A 17,169-nucleotide genomic window follows, 5' to 3' on the forward strand; every position below is an offset into this window, starting at 1 on the left:
TACTTTCGTTTTTAAATGGAAAGCGCCGATCCACATATGCATCTATGTTCGTGTGAATCATTCGTGATGCAGCTTCACTCACAGCAGAAGTGAGTATAAGGGTTTTATGCATCGTTGCAAATGGCCTTTCTTAATAATGTGCTTGTTGGCAAGTTTCGCCGATAAACGCGGCTAAACGCCCTAAATGTGGCTAAAGTAAACATTACAGATCCTAATCCCTCAGCAGTAAGGGACGGGGCCAGCAGAGCTCGGTGGCATTTAAAGGGGCCATGTCTTAAAATGACCTGATATTTTGCAGAGCTGATTTTGACAAGGTAAATAGGTGTTTTTTTTACACTACTATTGGGAATTTTTAACCAAAATATATTAGAGACTTTTCATTAAGACCCCAAAGAATCATATGAACATGTGGAAAATGGGCATCCGATGACCCCTTTAATGATTCAGGATTTGGGATTAAGGATTTGTTTCTTACAAACATGCAGCGTTTGGCTTCACCAGATGTTAATTGGTGGACTGGAGTGGTTTAAATAACTTAAATGTTTTTATCACTGGTTAGCAAGTGCAATGCAAATGCAAAACTCCGCCAAATCTGTTCTGATGACGAAACAAACTCATTTTCATCTAGAATGACCTGAAGGTGAATACATTTTCTTTTTTGAATGACCTTTTTCTTTAATAAAAACAATAAAACCCACATTAACGAAAGCGTAACAGCTAATTATTCCCGCTGACAGCTATTGAGCGACTGACTTCAGCTTGGCTTCTCTGAGATGTAGCAGCAATTTAATTAAACACTTTTATAGTGAGAACAAATCTCAAAGCAGCACCGAATTAATCACATCTCGACGTCCCTCTGGAACTTCAACAGTCGTGAATAAAACACAGTAGAGTTTGCTCTTAACGACTGGTACTTTGCACTGAGGGTGATACGAGTTTATGACACAGTTGTGGCTCAGATCCAGATTAACGGCATTAGAGCCAGTCGCTCTGCCCCGGGGCCCCGGCCAAACCTCGCATGGCCTTTCTGTGAACACACAGAGGACAAGCAGCAAAATATGAGCAGACTGAGCACTGTGGCTTGTGTGAAACCCAAAAGGAGAAACTCTGACGTATCTTTACTCAACTTGTTCATAAGACAGTGACTTCAGAAGAGTTGAAATATACAGCATGAGTTGATACAGACTAGTTTTACGATGCTTTTTGGAGCTTAACGGACATTTCATTGCATAGATTAGTTTTATGATCAAAGCTTTGTAGTTTAAAAACATAATGCAATACAATGGATGATTGAGAGGCGAACACATTAATGTTGTTTTATATAAAGACTCAAATTATTTTGTGCTGCAACGGAAAAATAACAGCATACAGGTTTGGAAGAACATAAAAGTGAGTAAACGATTTAAGGCATGTTGGAAATCAACAACTAAGCTCGGCACAAACATTTTAACCCTAGAAAGCTATTGTATCATTTTTGAAACATTTCTAAGGTCACTAATGACAGCTTTGCTGAACTTTAAAAGAAAAATTGTGTTCAAATGCGAGAATATGATCATCAGGCTTTTAAGGAATGTTTATTTGTTCATTTCTCAATCATCACTGTGTTGCGTTGCATTGTATGTTTTGATCATAAAATTAAGCATTTAAATATCATCTTAGTAAGACTATTGGTAGATATAAAGTGAAAAGAAGCATCTATATGCACTAAATGTAAGCATCTGCTATGCTGCTATAAAGATCTCATTGATTTACACTACAAGCTATCAGAATTTCATCTTTTTTGGCCATATAAATGCCAGCATCTGCACCAAATTATATATTTTTGTTCAGTTTGGGCCTCTGATTAAAACAAGAGCTGTTTTTTTCCTCTGGGTCCTTACTAAATCATACTATATGAGCCATTAAAGCCTGATGTATCAATATACACTACCAGTCAAAAGTTTTTGAACAGCAAGTTTTTTTTTTTTTTTTAAAGATGTCTCTTCTGCTCACCAAGCCTGCATTTATTTGATCCAAAGTACAGCAAAAACTGTAAAAATTGAAATATTTGTACTATTTAAAATAACTGTTTTCTATTTAAATATGTTTTAAAATGTAATTTATTCATGTGATTTCAGAGAAAATCAAAAATGATTTCTGAAGGATCATGTGGCACTGAAGACTGGAGAATGCTGAAAATTCAGCTTTAAAAAAAATCACATGAATAAATTACATTTTAAATCATATTCAAATAGAAAACAGTTATTTTAAATAGTACAAATATTTCAAAATTGTACTCATTTATTTGGATCAAATAAATGCAGGTTTGGTGAGCAGAACAAACATTAAAAACCTTTGACTGGTAGTGTAATAACTAAACTGTTTAAAAAACATTGAAAAAATCTGACTATTAAAAACATGTCAGGCTTTACAGATTTTAGGAGTGAAAGTACCAGATCCCATTAAGAAAATAAAACTAGTTTTATTTTAAATTCTGAACATTATTTGAGCGAAATTAGTTTAAAGAGCCAGTCTGACCAGTTCATGACTTTGAGTATCTTAGCTGACATCAAAACTAAATTATCAATCTGCCTTTGGTCCATACAAGCCATAAATGCAAAGACGTGTAACAGTCTACACTACACAGACAGAGCCCATCCATTCCATCACATTCAGACTTGTAATCCTTATTAGGACGTGTTTTTAGATTAAGTGGTGCACATCTTCTCTCCAAAGTACAGCAAGTGTTTATCAAGAAGGGAAACAGTCTGCTGGAAGTAGGACAAGCTAGTTTTGAGTATAATCAAACTTTTCAAACATGTAAATGCATTGAAGAGTGACGTAAGTTTGGGTTCAGATATGACTCCTGCATCTTTTACATATCCAGTGCAGAAAGAACAAGGCATGCACTCTTCAAATGGCATGTTATCTCTCCCTGACTTTGCAATGCAAACAATAGCATTCGACCTGATTCAAAACACAGTGTACAAACCGGCCTTTGTATATGAATGGATTCAGATCTCACACATGTGCAGTGTTTTGCATGAAAAAGTGCAAGCTGTCATGTTCAGGTAGGCAATGCTGTCATGCTTTGCCTGTCTAGACAGATGCATCAACACAAACACACCTCCAGAAGCCATAACAACATGCTAGCGTGAGCTAACCTGCTAATGCAATCAAAAGAACACTAAATCAAAGATTTAAACGGTCAACCGAAATGCATTTTTGATGCTAATCATCTGATCGTCGTTCGTGACTTCCTCTGACCCCGAGCACATGCCAAAACCAGCACATGCTACCCGTCTCAAGGTGCTGTGCGCGCGTTCGCAAGCTCGCTCGTTCCCGCACGCGTGCCCGCGTACAAAAATCCACACACCTTTTCCTCTTCCTCTGTTGTGTGAAGCGATCAGCGTCGACGGCGTACTTCCATCCCGTCTCGTAAAACAGAAATAACACGATTAGATGATCCACCGAGAGGGTGTTTTTGTTTCTGTGTTGCTTCCGAACCCACCCGCTACGATATCCTTCCGTTCAACGGATCCCAACATCCACGTCTCGAGGAGTCGAGGAAAAAGAACCGATCCGGTAATCCGCTTTCAGGACGCGGGATTGGATAGAGACGCGCTCTAGGCGTTCACTCGCTGCGCTCTCATTGGTCGGGGGGCGGGGCGTACGAGCTTGACGCGGTCGAATCAGAATCGCTGTTTATGCGTCACACAGAATCCCCCGCTTCTTCAGAGAAACTGATGCGCGCGGGCTGTGGCTTTGTCACATGACCGCGGAAAGCGGCCAGAGTCGAGGAGGAGTGTTTTAAACCTGCATTTTTCAATGAAATGCCGTGAGTGTAGTACCTAGATTACTACTTTAATTACTTTGCGACATCTTATGGCATCTGTTTGAAGTCTCTTATGCTCACCAAGGCTGCATTTATGTGATCAAAATACAGTAAAAACAGTAATATTGTGAAATATTATTACAATTTAAAATAACTCATTTATTCATGAAAATGACTTGACCCTCTTAACACTCTTAACACTCTATTCCATTTCTATTCTGTCAACTTTTCTTTTTATTTATTAAAAAAATAAACCCTCTAAAACTAGCGTTCTCCATTCTTTTTATATTCTATCAAACTTGTTTTCTTTTTATTAATTAGAAAAAACTGACCCTCTAAAACTAGCGTTCTCTATTATTTTTATATTCTATCAGCTTGTTTTTTTATTAATTAAAAAATTGACCATCTAAAACTAGCATTGTCCATTCTTTTTATATTCCATCAACTTATTTTCTTATTTAAAAAAAATTACCCTCTAAAACTAGCGTTCTCCATTCTTTTTATATTCTATTAACTTGTTTTCTTTTTTTAAATTAAAAAATTACCCTCTAAAACTAGCGTTCTCCATTCTTTTTATATTCTATTAACTTGTTTTCTTTTTTTAAATTAAAAAATTACCCTCTAAAACTAGCGTTCTCCATTCTTTTTATATTCTACTAACTTGTTTTCTTTTTTTAAATTAAAAAATTACCCTCTAAAACTAGCGGTCTCCATTCTTTTTATATTCTATCAACTTGTTTTCTTTTTATTTATTAGAAAAAAATTGATCCTTTAAAGCGTTCTCCATTCTTTTTATATTCTATCAACTTGTTTTCTTTTCATTTATTAAAAAGAATTTACCCTCTAAAACTAGCATTCTCCATTCATTTTATATTCTATCAACTGGTTTCCTTTAATTTATTAAAAAAAATTGAGCCTTCTTTTTACATTCTATCAACTTTTCTTTTTATTTATTAAAAAATGACCCTCTAATACTAGCGTTCTCCATTCTTTTTATATTCCATCAACTTGTTTCCTTTAATTCATTTAAAAAAAATTGAGCCTCTACAACTAGCGTTTTCTATTTTTTTAATATTCTATCAACTTGTTTTCTTTTTATTTATAAAAAATAGATTTTTTAAAACTAGCGTTATCAATTCTTTTTATATTCTCTCAACCTTTTAATTATAAAAATAATAATAACTTGCTGTCTCTATTCTATTTATTTTTTATCTTCTTGTTTTCTTTTTATTTATTAAAAACAAAACAAAAATAAATAAATAAATTACTTGATCTTTGAAAGCTAGTGTTCTTTTTCTATTCTATCAACTTGTTATTTATTTATTTATAAAAAACAATAACAAAAGATAAATAAAAACTTGGCCCTCTAACAGTGTTCTCTATTCTATTTCTATTCTATCTACTTTTTATTTTTATTTAGCTTAAAAAAGCCCAAATAATACAGCATTCTGTATTCTATTTCTATCAACTTTTCTTTTTATTTATAAGAAAAAAAACTTGACCCTCTAAAACTAGCCTTTTCCATTTTTCTATTCCATCCACTTGTTTTCTTTTTAATTATAGAAAATATAAATAACTTGGCCCTTTAACACTTGCTCTTTCTATTCAATTTCTTTTCTATCTACTTGCTTTCTTTTTATTTATTAAAAAACAAAACAAAAAAATTAAATACTTGACTCTCTAAAACTACCTTTCTCCATTCTTTTTATATTCTTTCAACTTGTTTTCTTTTTAATTATTATAAAAATAATAATAACTTGGCCCTTTAACACTAGCTGTCTCTATTCTATTTATTTTCTATTTTATTCATTAAAAAAAAATAAAACTAAGCATTCTTTTTCTATTCTATCAACTTGTTTTTTTAATTATAAAAAACAAAAACAAAAGATAAAAAACTTGGCCCTCTAACAGTGTTCTCTATTCTATTTCTATTCTATCTAATGCCCCAATAATACAGCATTCTGTATTTTTTTTTCTTTTTCTATCAATATTTCTTTTCATTTATTATAAAAAACTTGATCCTCTAAAACTAGCGTTCACCATTCTTGTTATATTCTATCAACTTATCTTTTAAATTATAAAAATAATAATAACTTGGCCCTTTAACACTAGCTGTCTCTATTTTATTTTATTCTATCAACTTGTTTTTTATTTATAAAAAAACAAAAGATAAATAAAAACTTGACCCTCTAAAAGTGTTCTCTATTCTATCTACTTTTTGTTTTTATTTAGTGTAAAAAATGCCCCACTAATACAGCATTCTGTATTCTATTTCTATCAACTTTTCATTTATTTAAAAAAAACCTTGATCCTCTAAAACTAGCCTTCTCCATTCTTCTTCTATTCAATTAAATTGTTTTCTTTTTAATTATTATAAAAATAATAATAACTTGGCCCTGTAACACTGGCTGTCTCTATTGTATTTATTTTTTATCTACTTGTTTTTTTTATTCATTAAAAAACAAAACAAGAAAAGAAATAAATAAAATACTTGATCTTCTAAAACTAGCATTCTTTTTCTATTCTATCAACTTGTTTCTTTTTATTTTTTAAAAATTGACCCTCTAAAACTAGCGTTCTTCCATTCTTTTTATATTCTATCAACTTTTTTTTATTTAAAAAATTTACCCTCTAAAACAGGGGTCCCCAAACTAAGGCCCGCGGGCCGAATGCGGCCCGCCCCCACATTTGGACCGGCCCTTTGAACAATGCCAGAAAAATGAAAATGAAAAATTTTAAATATGTTTTACTTATATCATATCAGTATTTGATTATAAAGGTTGGCTTTCAAACTAAAATTTTCCTTAGTTATTAACATAGCCTAATTATTTGTTAAATTCACCAACAGAATGGTACATTCAACGTAATGTGTCATCGCGATCGAACAGGTGATGCACGAGCCAGCTAGAAAATTCAGAGCGATGAAAAAATGACTCAATAGCATTTGAGGTGAAACTAGCACTGCTTGTGGGACAGGTGCGAAAGCAAGACTTCACTCATCTCCCATTTACCCAAAGTTTTTCAGCTGAGAAACCAGTGGCCCCATTCCCAGTTGAAAAGTCTGTGGAAGCGCTGAAAATGATGAAGGCAGAGTTGATGTGATTCAAAAAACAGTGGATTCTTGAATCGATTTAGCTTGACAAGCCTCTCAAGGCTGTGGTTCTCTTGGTTGGTTGTGCATCTTTTTCTTTTACATTTTCTTCTTCCACTCAACTTTCTGTTAACATGCCTGGATACAGCACTCTGTGAACAGCCAGCTTCTTTGGCAATTAATGTTTGTGGCTTACCCTCCTTGTGAAGGGTGTCAATGCTTGTCTTCTGGACAACTGTCAGATCAGCAGTCTTCCCCATGATTGTGTAGCTTAGTGAACCAAACTGAGAGACCATTTTGACGGCTCAGGAGACCGTAAAGAGGTTTTGAGTTGACTAGCTGATTGGAATGTCACCATATTCTAATTTGTTGAGATAGTGAATTGGTGGGTTTTTGTTAAATGTGAGCCAAATCATCAAAATTAAAAGAACCAAAGACTTAAACTACTTCAGTATGTGTGCATTAAATGTATTTAATACACAAGTTTCACAATTTGAGTTGAATTACTGAAATAAATGAACTTTTCCATGACATTCTAATTTACTGAGATGCACCTGTATATCTTTTAAAAAGAAATGATCAGTTGTCTGTGTGGTGCATAACAAAATAAACTATTCTAGCATTAAAAGGTAGAATAAATACAGGTAAAATCATAATAAAATAATAATAATAGTAGTCAGTCCGGCCCATGGTATTTTCTTTTATAAACCGACCCGGCCCCCCATTAAAGAAAAGAAAATTATGTGGCCCTCTCAGAAAAAAGTGTGGGGACCCCTGCTCTAAAACAAGCGTTCTCCATTCTTTTTATATTCTATCAATTTGTATTTATTAAAAACAAAACAAAAAAAAAAATAAATAAAAATGTAACCCTTTAAACCAGCATTCTCTATTCTTTTTCTATTCTATCTACGCATTTTCTTTTTAATTATAAAATAACTATAACTTGACCCTCTAACACTATCTTTCTATTATTTTTCTTTGCTATCTACTTTTTCTTCTTTTTATTTACAATTAAAAATCTTGAAGTGCTTTATTTATTTATAATAATTACATACATCTAAGCCTTGCAAAAGTAGTGAAATTATTACTAGATATTACTAAAATGGCGTACTATTGAATCATATGCAATATACTACTTACTATTTTTAAAAGTGAAGTAAAACAGTATGCATTCTTTTACCATAAACAGTATTTTTACACAATACCCATACTATTTGAGTAAGAGAGTAGTATGGTATTCTGATATATAGCCATGGACCAGGCAAAAATAGCACAGGTTATTAATTCAGAAGAGGTGCAGAAGTGGTAAACAGATGGCCAAGGTTTGTTTTTTTCTTGACAGCTTGCTATCTAAACTAAATAGCATTAGCCAGATTTCTCTCCAAAAATAGACTAGATTTCATTATTTGCTATTTTGGGTGTACAACTCTGCTTTGTACTTACACAAGTAATCTGCCTTTTCAAAACTTTTCAAGATAATCGTGAAATTAAGGGAATGTTGTCCGATCAATACAAATAATGTAGATCCACTGCAAAATCAGACAGTCCACTGGCTGCTGGTTTATCAAGCGTTGTGCCAAACTAATCTGCTTGATGTTGGTTAATTCCTCTGAAAACCGGCTAAAATGAGGTTTAATTTGCGGTGGAAGTTTTGCCAGAGTCGGTCATGATGGGCAGAGAAACATTAGCCGTTAAGCTGGAGGATTCATCTCTGCAGGACACCACCAGTACTAATGTAGGTCAGAAGATTTTGCGTATGTGTGTGAGAAAGAGAGAGAGAGAGAGAGACATCTTGCTGTGACACACTTGGCAGTGGCCATTTGAGACGTTATGAACGTTATGACTGCAGTAGGCTAATGGATGCTGTATGGAAGCTTGATTCTGCCACAGGAAAAAAAACATCCTCAGTTTGTCACATGATTGCAATAAAATAAAAATCATAATTGCGAGTTTACATAAATTCTGACTTTTTTTGCAAGTTATAAACCCAAAATTTTGAGTTCGCATTTCGCAATTCTATTTTTTCCTGAGATTTCTGAGCTTACATATTGCAATTCTATTTTTCTTTTACTGTACTTTGAGTTTATGTCTTGCTATTCTCATTTTTTTCCCTGCAATTTTGATATTTTTACTCTTAATTCTGACTTCTTTATTTGAATTATGAGTTTACATCTCATAATTCTATTTTTTCAGATTTCTAAGTTTACATCTGACAATTCAGTTTTTTCCACAGATTTCTGAGTTTACATCTCACAATTCTATTTTTTCAGATTTCTGAGTTTACATCTCACAATTCTATTTTTTCAGATTTCTAAGTTTACATCTCACAATTCTATTTTTTCCAGGTTTCTGAGTTTATATCTCACAATTCTATTTTTTCAGAGTTTATATCTCACAATTCTATTTTTTCCAGGTTTCTGAGTTTATATCTCACAATTCTATTTTTTCAGATTTCTGAGTTTACATCTCACAATTCTATTTTTTCAGATTTCTGAGTTTACATCTCACAATTCTATTTTTTCCAGGTTTCTGAGTTTATATCTCACAATTCTATTTTTTCAGATTTCTGAGTTTACATCTCACAATTCTATTTTTTCAGATTTCTGAGTTTATATCTCACAATTCTATTTTTTCAGATTTCTAAGTTTACATCTCACAATTCTATTTTTTCAGATTTCTGAGTTTACATCTGACAATTCAGTTTTTTCCACAGATTTCTGAGTTTATATCTCACAATTCTATTTTTTCAGATTTCTAAGTTTACATCTCACAATTCTATTTTTTCAGATTTCTGAGTTTATATCTCACAATTCTATTTTTTCAGATTTCTAAGTTTACATCTGACAATTCAGTTTTTTCCACAGATTTCTGAGTTTATATCTCACAATTCTATTTTTTCAGATTTCTGAGTTTACATCTCACAATTCTATTTTTTCAGATTTCTGAGTTTATATCTCACAATTCTATTTTTTCAGATTTCTAAGTTTACATCTGACAATTCAGTTTTTTCCACAGATTTCTGAGTTTACATCTCACAATTCTATTTTTTCAGATTTCTGAGTTTACATCTCACAATTCTATTTTTTCCAGGTTTCTGAGTTTATATCTCACAATTCTATTTTTTCCACAGATTTCTGAGTTTATATCTCACAATTCTATTTTTTCCACAGATTTCTGAGTTTACATCTTTGAATTTTTTCTCAGATTAAGTTTACATCTGACAATTCAGTTTTTTTTCCCACAAATTTCTGAACTTACTCTCATAATACTATTATTTCCAGTTTTATGATTTGATATCTCGTAATTCTATTTTTTCACAGATTTCTGAATTGACATCTCACAATTCTATTATTTCCAGTTTTATAATTTGATATCTCACAACTTTATTACTTTTCAGATTTCTGAGTTTACATCATGCAAATTTTTTTTTACAGTTTTATGAGTTTACATCTCGCAATTTAATTTTTTCTCAGATTCATGAGTCAACATCTCACAATTCTGTAGTTTATATCTTACAGTTCTATTTTCCCCACAGAGTTCTGAGTTTACATTTTGCAATTTAATTTTTTCCAGTTTTATGAGTATACATCTCACACTTCTATTATTTCTCAGACATCTCGCAATTCTATTTTTTCTCCGATTTCTGAGCTGACATCTCGCAATACTATTATTTTTCAGATTTACATCTTTTTCAGTTTACATCTCAAAATTCTATTTTTCCACAGATTTCTGAGTATACATCTCACAATTCTATTATTTCTCAGATTAATGAGTTTACACCTTGCAATTCTATTTTATTTTTACAGATTTCTGAGTTTACATCTTACGATTAAAGTTTTCTCAGATTTCTGAAAAATTCTTTTTTTTTCTCTCAGATTTTTTAACTTACATCAATTCTGACTTTTTTCAGATTTCCAAGTTTACAGCTTGCCATTCTGATTTTTTTTACTCTGATTTCTGAGTTTACATCTTGCAATTCTGACTTTTTTTTTCTCTGATTTCTGAGTCTACATCTTGCAATTCTGAATTTTATCTCCCAGTTCTGAATTGGAAGAAAAAAAGTCAAAATTGTGAGATCCAAAATCTTTTTTTTTTACCATATTACCATAATTACAATGATCATAAATTATAAAACTACCATAACTTAACCATAATCTTGAGGACATTAACTAAATAAAAGAAGTACCAAATCTTTCCAAAAGCCTAACTATGTTAATCTCCAAAAAAGACCAAAGTAGTCCATGTGCCTCATGCACTTCCATATAAGCCTTGTGCGATGAAATGGGTGATGCTGACAGAATTGACATTTTTTAGGTGAACTATCCCTTTAAGAGGATCATCATGAGACAGTCGTCATGGTCTAGCAGCTGTTTTTACCCTCACACCATGATTCCAGATCCTCTGTCTGGACTTGCCCACATGCCAGCTTCTCAAAGCAAAAGAGATCCGACTTCAAGCTAAGGTCTGAGAAAGAAAAACAAGGCCAGTTTGATTGCACTGACATCACCACTGGAGACAATAAAATGACATCATGATCAGATAAAAAGTCCAGAAGACCTGTGCTTATCAGGATGTTATTATATCGCCTGCCGTGGACTTTGTCTACTTTATCAACACTTTCGTTTTTTTAGCATTTGCAAATTCAGCGCTATCCCTGTGATACATGACAGCCAGTCAGCATCATTACTTTAGTGATTACATTATCTTTCTTTCAGTTTCTCATGTAATAAAATGTTTTACAATGCTCACAATGATGACTTTTTTTTCTCTATATTCTGATTTACATCTCACAATTCTATTTTTTTCCCAGATTTCTGAGTTTGCATCTTTGAAATTCAATTTTTCTCAGATTTCTATAATGTATATCTTGCAACTCTGACTTTTTTTATTTCTGAGTTTGCATCTCGTAATTCTGACCTTTTTATGTCGCAATTTTATTATTTCTTAGATTTCTGAGTTTACATCTCACAATTTTATTTTTTCCACAGATTTCTGAGTTGACATCTCGCAATTCTATTTTTCTCAGATTTGAGTTTACATCTCGCAAATTATTTTTAGATTTTTTGTTTACATCTCACAATTCTTTTTTTTTATTTTTTGAGTTTACATCTTGTAATTCTATTTTTCACAGATTTATGGGTTTACATATCGCAATTCTATTATTTCTCAAATTTCTATTATTTCTCAGATTTCTGAGCTTACATCTCGCAATTCTTTTTTTTTTTTCGATTTTTTGAATTTACATCTCACAATTCTATTTTTCACAGATTTCTGAGTTTACATTTGCAATTCTACTTTTTCCACAGATTTCTGAGTTAACATCTCACAATTCTGTTTACACAGATTTCTGAGTTTCCAACTCTTGCAATTCTATTTTCCCACAGATTTTTGAGTTTAGATCTCACAATTCTATTTTTCACAGATTTCTGGGTTTACATATCGCAATTCTATTATTTCTCAGATTTGAGTTTACATCTTGCAATTCTTTTTTCAGATTTTTTGAGTTTACATCTCACAATTCTATTTTTCTCAGATTTGAGTTTACATCTTGCAATTCTTTTTTCTTTCGTTTTTTTTATTTAGATTTTTTAAATTTACATCTTACAATTCAATTTTTTTAGATTTCTGAGTTTACATCTCGCTATTCTATTATTTATCATATTTGAGTTTACATCTTGAAATTCTTCTTTTTTTTTATTTTTATTTTTTTAGTTAACATCTCAAAATTCTATTTTCCACAGATTTTTTTAGTTTACATATCGCAATTCTATTTTTTCCACAGACTTCTGAGTTGACATCTCGCAATTCTATTTTTTTTTCAGATTTCTGAGTTTCCTACTCACATTTCTATTATTTCCAGAGTTCTGAATTTACATCTCACATTTCTATTTTTTTCAGATTTCTGATTTCCATGTTTTTTTTTCTCAGATTACCGTTTACATCTTGCAATTCTATTATTTCTCAGATTTCTGAGTTGACATCTCACAATTCAATTTTTTCACAGATTTCTGAGTTTCTAACTCACAATTTTATTATTTCCACAGAGTTCTGAGTTTACATCTTGCAATTCTATTTCTTCTCAGATTTCTGGGTTGACATGTCACAATTCTATTTTTCACAAATTTCTGAATTGATATTTCACAATTCTATTTTTTCTGTGTTCTGTGTTTACATCACACAATTATGTTTTTTCTCAGATTTCTAAAGTTACATCTCATAATTCTATTTTTTCTCTGATTTTTTAGTTTACATCTTGCAATTCTATTTTTCTCAGATTTCTGAAGTTACATCTCACAATTCTATTATTTCCACAGTTCAGAGTTTACAACTCACAATTCTATTTTTCACAGATTTCTGAATTGATATCTCACAATTCTATTTTTTCTCAGATTTTTTAGTTTACATCTTGCAATTCTATTTTTCTCAGATTTCTGAAGTTACATCTCACAATTCTATTATTTCCACAGAGTTCTGAGTTTACATCTCACAATTTTATTTTTCAGATTTCTGAAGTTACATCTCACAATTTTAGTTATTTAGAGTTTACAACTTTTCTAATTCTAATTTTACAAACAATTCTAATTTTTCCAGAGTTCTGAGTTTACATTTCACAATTAATTTTTTTTATTCGATTTCTGGATTGACATCTCAATATTCTATTATAATTATTATTATTATTATTATTATTTCTTACAGATTTCTGAGTTTACATTTGCAATTCTATTTTTACAGATTTCTGAGTTTCTAACTTACATTTCCATTTTTTCACAGATTTCTGAGTTTACATCTCACAATTCTACTGTATATGTACAATCATAAACCACAAGTGACAACACACAGTATTATTGAAAAGTTGGAGTCAGTATAATTTTTGTCTCATTTGTTCACGAAAACTGCATTTGTTTCATTAAAAATACTATAAAAACAGTAAAATTGTAAAATATTAGAACAATATAAAATAACTATTTTCTATGTCAATTTATTTTATATTTTAATTTATTCCTGTGATTAAATCTGAATTTTCAGCATCATTACTCCAGTCTTTAGAGTCACACGATCCTTCAGAAATCATACTAATATGCTGATTTGCTGCTCAGGAAACATTTCAGATTATTATCAAAGATATATGAATGTGTAGTTGCATGTGTTCAGTACTCACCGGTGGCGCTGTTGTAGCTGCTGATGGATGAGGTTATAGGTGGCGTCTCGTCGGAGTCCACGGAGCCCGTATCATCGTCTTGAGAGCATCCGGCCTGGATGGCACGCAGGTAACTGTGGCTCCGGGAGCGAAAGCAGGTGGGTGTAGGCAGATCCAAGGCCTCCACTGCCACAGAGTCCATCTGGCCATAAGCTGCACTGCCCCGGTAGCCCTGCTCCACCTGAAAGGACATGTGCAGGTTGAAGCGTCCTGTGCGAAGCCGGCGGGGCAAGCGGCCGCTACACACCCACAAGCGTGCCTCGCATGGGGTGAGACGCGGCCGGCGCTTTAGGGTGGATTGACGCATCGTCGTGCGGACATAAAGAGGAAAGGGCAGGTTTCCTTGACTGGTTTCCATTCAGTCTAATGCAACAATTGTGGCATAAAATGAGAAAAAAAATCTGTAAATGTATTCCTTTCACAGTTGTACTGATCCTTGTCGACGGATGAGGAGTTTGTTTTTATAAATTGGTACCTTACAACTAGGAAAATTGTAATATATAAATAAATAAATATATATAAATATTATATGTATTGTTTTCTAGCAGTCTATCAAATAATGTAATTAAACCTATTTTAAAAATATAATATAAAAAAGAAATAAAATACACAGTTGTGAAAAAAATTTAAATACTTGTAATTTATACCATATTTCATCAAAAATTATAATTAAAAAAACTCTTCTACAACTGGGAAAATTGTAAAAAAAGAAAAAAATTAAATGATATCCAAATATTTGTAATATAATACAATATAATATTAAAAAAAAGAAAATGTATTTTTCTTAAAGAAAAGTTAATTCAGTTTAACTTCTAATAATATGTTTGCACCATGACATTATTGTTCATAATTATTGTTTATTATATTTTTTTAAAATAACAACATACTCTATTGTGGAAAAATTTAAATACTTGTAATTTAGATTTATTAAAATTACCATAAAAAACTGGGAAAATTGCAAAAAAAATAAAATAAAAATTAAATAACATCCAAATATTTGTAATATAATATAATATAATATAAAAAAAGAAAATGTATTTTTCTTAAACAACAGTTAATTCAGTTTTATGTCTAATAATATGTTTTGCACCATGACATTATTGTTTATGACATTTTTAAATAACAAAATAAAAAAATTAATTACTTGTAATTTAGACTGTATTTCACCAATAAAATCATTCAAAAAACTCCTCTACAACTTACTTAACTTTTCCTACAAAATTGTAGGAAAAAATTTAATTGAAATAATATTTAAATATTTGTAATATAATATAGTATAATAAAAGGAAATTATTATTTCTTAAGTAAAGTTAATTAAGTTTTTTGTCTAATAATATGTTTTGCACCGTGTCATTATTGTTTTTGATATTTTTTTTAAATAACAAAATACTCTATTGTGGGGAAAAAAATGAAAAAAACTTTAAATTTAAACCATATTTCACCAAATTCTCATTCAAAAAACACTGCTACAACTGGGAAAATTGTATAAGAAATGTAATTAAAATAATATTCAAATATTTCTAATATAATATAATATAATATATGGGAAAAAATTCTGTTTCAGGTCTAATAATATGTTTTGTACTGTGACATTACTGCTTATGATATTAAAAAATACTGTATTGTGGATAAAAACTAAAGATATATTATTTAAATAGTAAGATATGTATATATTTTTCTGTAATACAGTGTTTTTATTTTAAATCTAATGATAATCTCAAACTGAAATGTACAAAAGAAAAAATGTCTTCATTGCAGTAATGAGAGAAAAGGGGATTGCTGTCACAAAATAATGTCACAATGCAAAAAATAAAAATAAAAAGCCTTGTTTTTAATATCTATGCAAGTAATTTCAAAAAGTATTTGCTTTCCCTTTTGTGTAAATATAATTTCCCCCTTTGTTTTGCTTCAATTCCATCAGGAAGAATACAGAAAATGCCTCAGAGAGTCTATCAAATCCAAAATGATGCAGTTGAATCTTAAAGTCTTTCCAAACTAACCTGCAAACTAAACACAATCACGGTTCACACTCTCTCAAAGCCTAAGAGTAAAGCGTAAAGAGAGAGTTTGTGTTTGTTTATCCAGCAGGAGACACTTCTCACAGAGACACAACAACAGAATAGGAGGGTTGTGTGAGTTTGTCAGGGATAAATCCAACAATTAAAAGCAAACAAACTGAAAAAAAACACCAAACAGCTTTAAAAGAGCTCACTGAATGAAAAACCACAAGCTAATTTCCAGGAAAATACTTATTAGTGCTGCAAATTAGCTGCTGTCCTCATTTCTCCTGACTTCTTTCCCTTTGATCCCACCATTTACTGCTCAACAGCATCTCAGAAACGACTTCTTCATGAATCATCCATCCGTCTTCACAGCACATTATCCCATTGAGCAAAACAGATCTCCAAAAAAATCAATTCTCTTTCCTCTTTAGAAATCGTTTCAGAGCCTCATCTCGCTTGACGAGTCTTGATGTCTCCATCAGTGGAGCGGACGCTTGAGTATCTTGTCCTGATAACATGCCCTCCAACTGATTTCCCACCCTCCACATCTCCTTAAACTAGCTTAAGGATGTCTTATAGCAGTTTTAATCTGGAACACTCTGTTCCTGAGGTCAAGTAAACAGCAAAACCTCTCTGACACATTTCAGCATTTGCTCTGTGATGAAGAGCGCACACATTTACAAGAGATTTTTACATCGGAGAAGAAAATGACAGTGCCAGAGAAAAAACTCTCTGTTTGGATGCTTGGGTGCTGTGGTTCCTATTATGTTACTATGGCGCTGTTAGAATGTTCTGGAATTGCCATGTGGTCAATATGGTGTGCTGGGGGTTACTATGCTGATGCTAGAATGTTCTGGAGTTACTATGTGATCACTAGGGTGTTTTGGGGGTTGCTATGGTGTTATGGTGTTGTTATATGGATATTGCTATGTTGTTGCTAGGGTGTTCTGGATTTGTTATGTGGTCACTATGGTGTTCTAGAGGTTACTAATGTGTTGCTATATGGATACTGGGGTGTGCTAGGGTGTTCTGGAGGTTGCTATGGTGTTGCTATGTGGGTACT

The 17,169-nt window shown here is 31.8% G+C and overlaps 1 protein-coding gene across 1 annotated transcript in view; it reads right to left on the reverse strand.

The window, feature by feature from the left end:
* The window catches only part of dlgap4a (discs, large (Drosophila) homolog-associated protein 4a), a 57,388-nt gene that overhangs the window by 23,190 nt on the left and 17,029 nt on the right, over positions 1 to 17,169 (reverse strand). Inside the window, 1 exon segment of the mRNA XM_073822758.1 lies at positions 14,065 to 14,389. Coding sequence (XP_073678859.1) covers positions 14,065 to 14,389 — 325 coding nt within the window.

The sequence above is a fragment of the Garra rufa genome, chromosome 18, assembly GCF_049309525.1.
Source record: "Garra rufa chromosome 18, GarRuf1.0, whole genome shotgun sequence".
Taxonomy (NCBI): domain Eukaryota; kingdom Metazoa; phylum Chordata; class Actinopteri; order Cypriniformes; family Cyprinidae; genus Garra; species Garra rufa.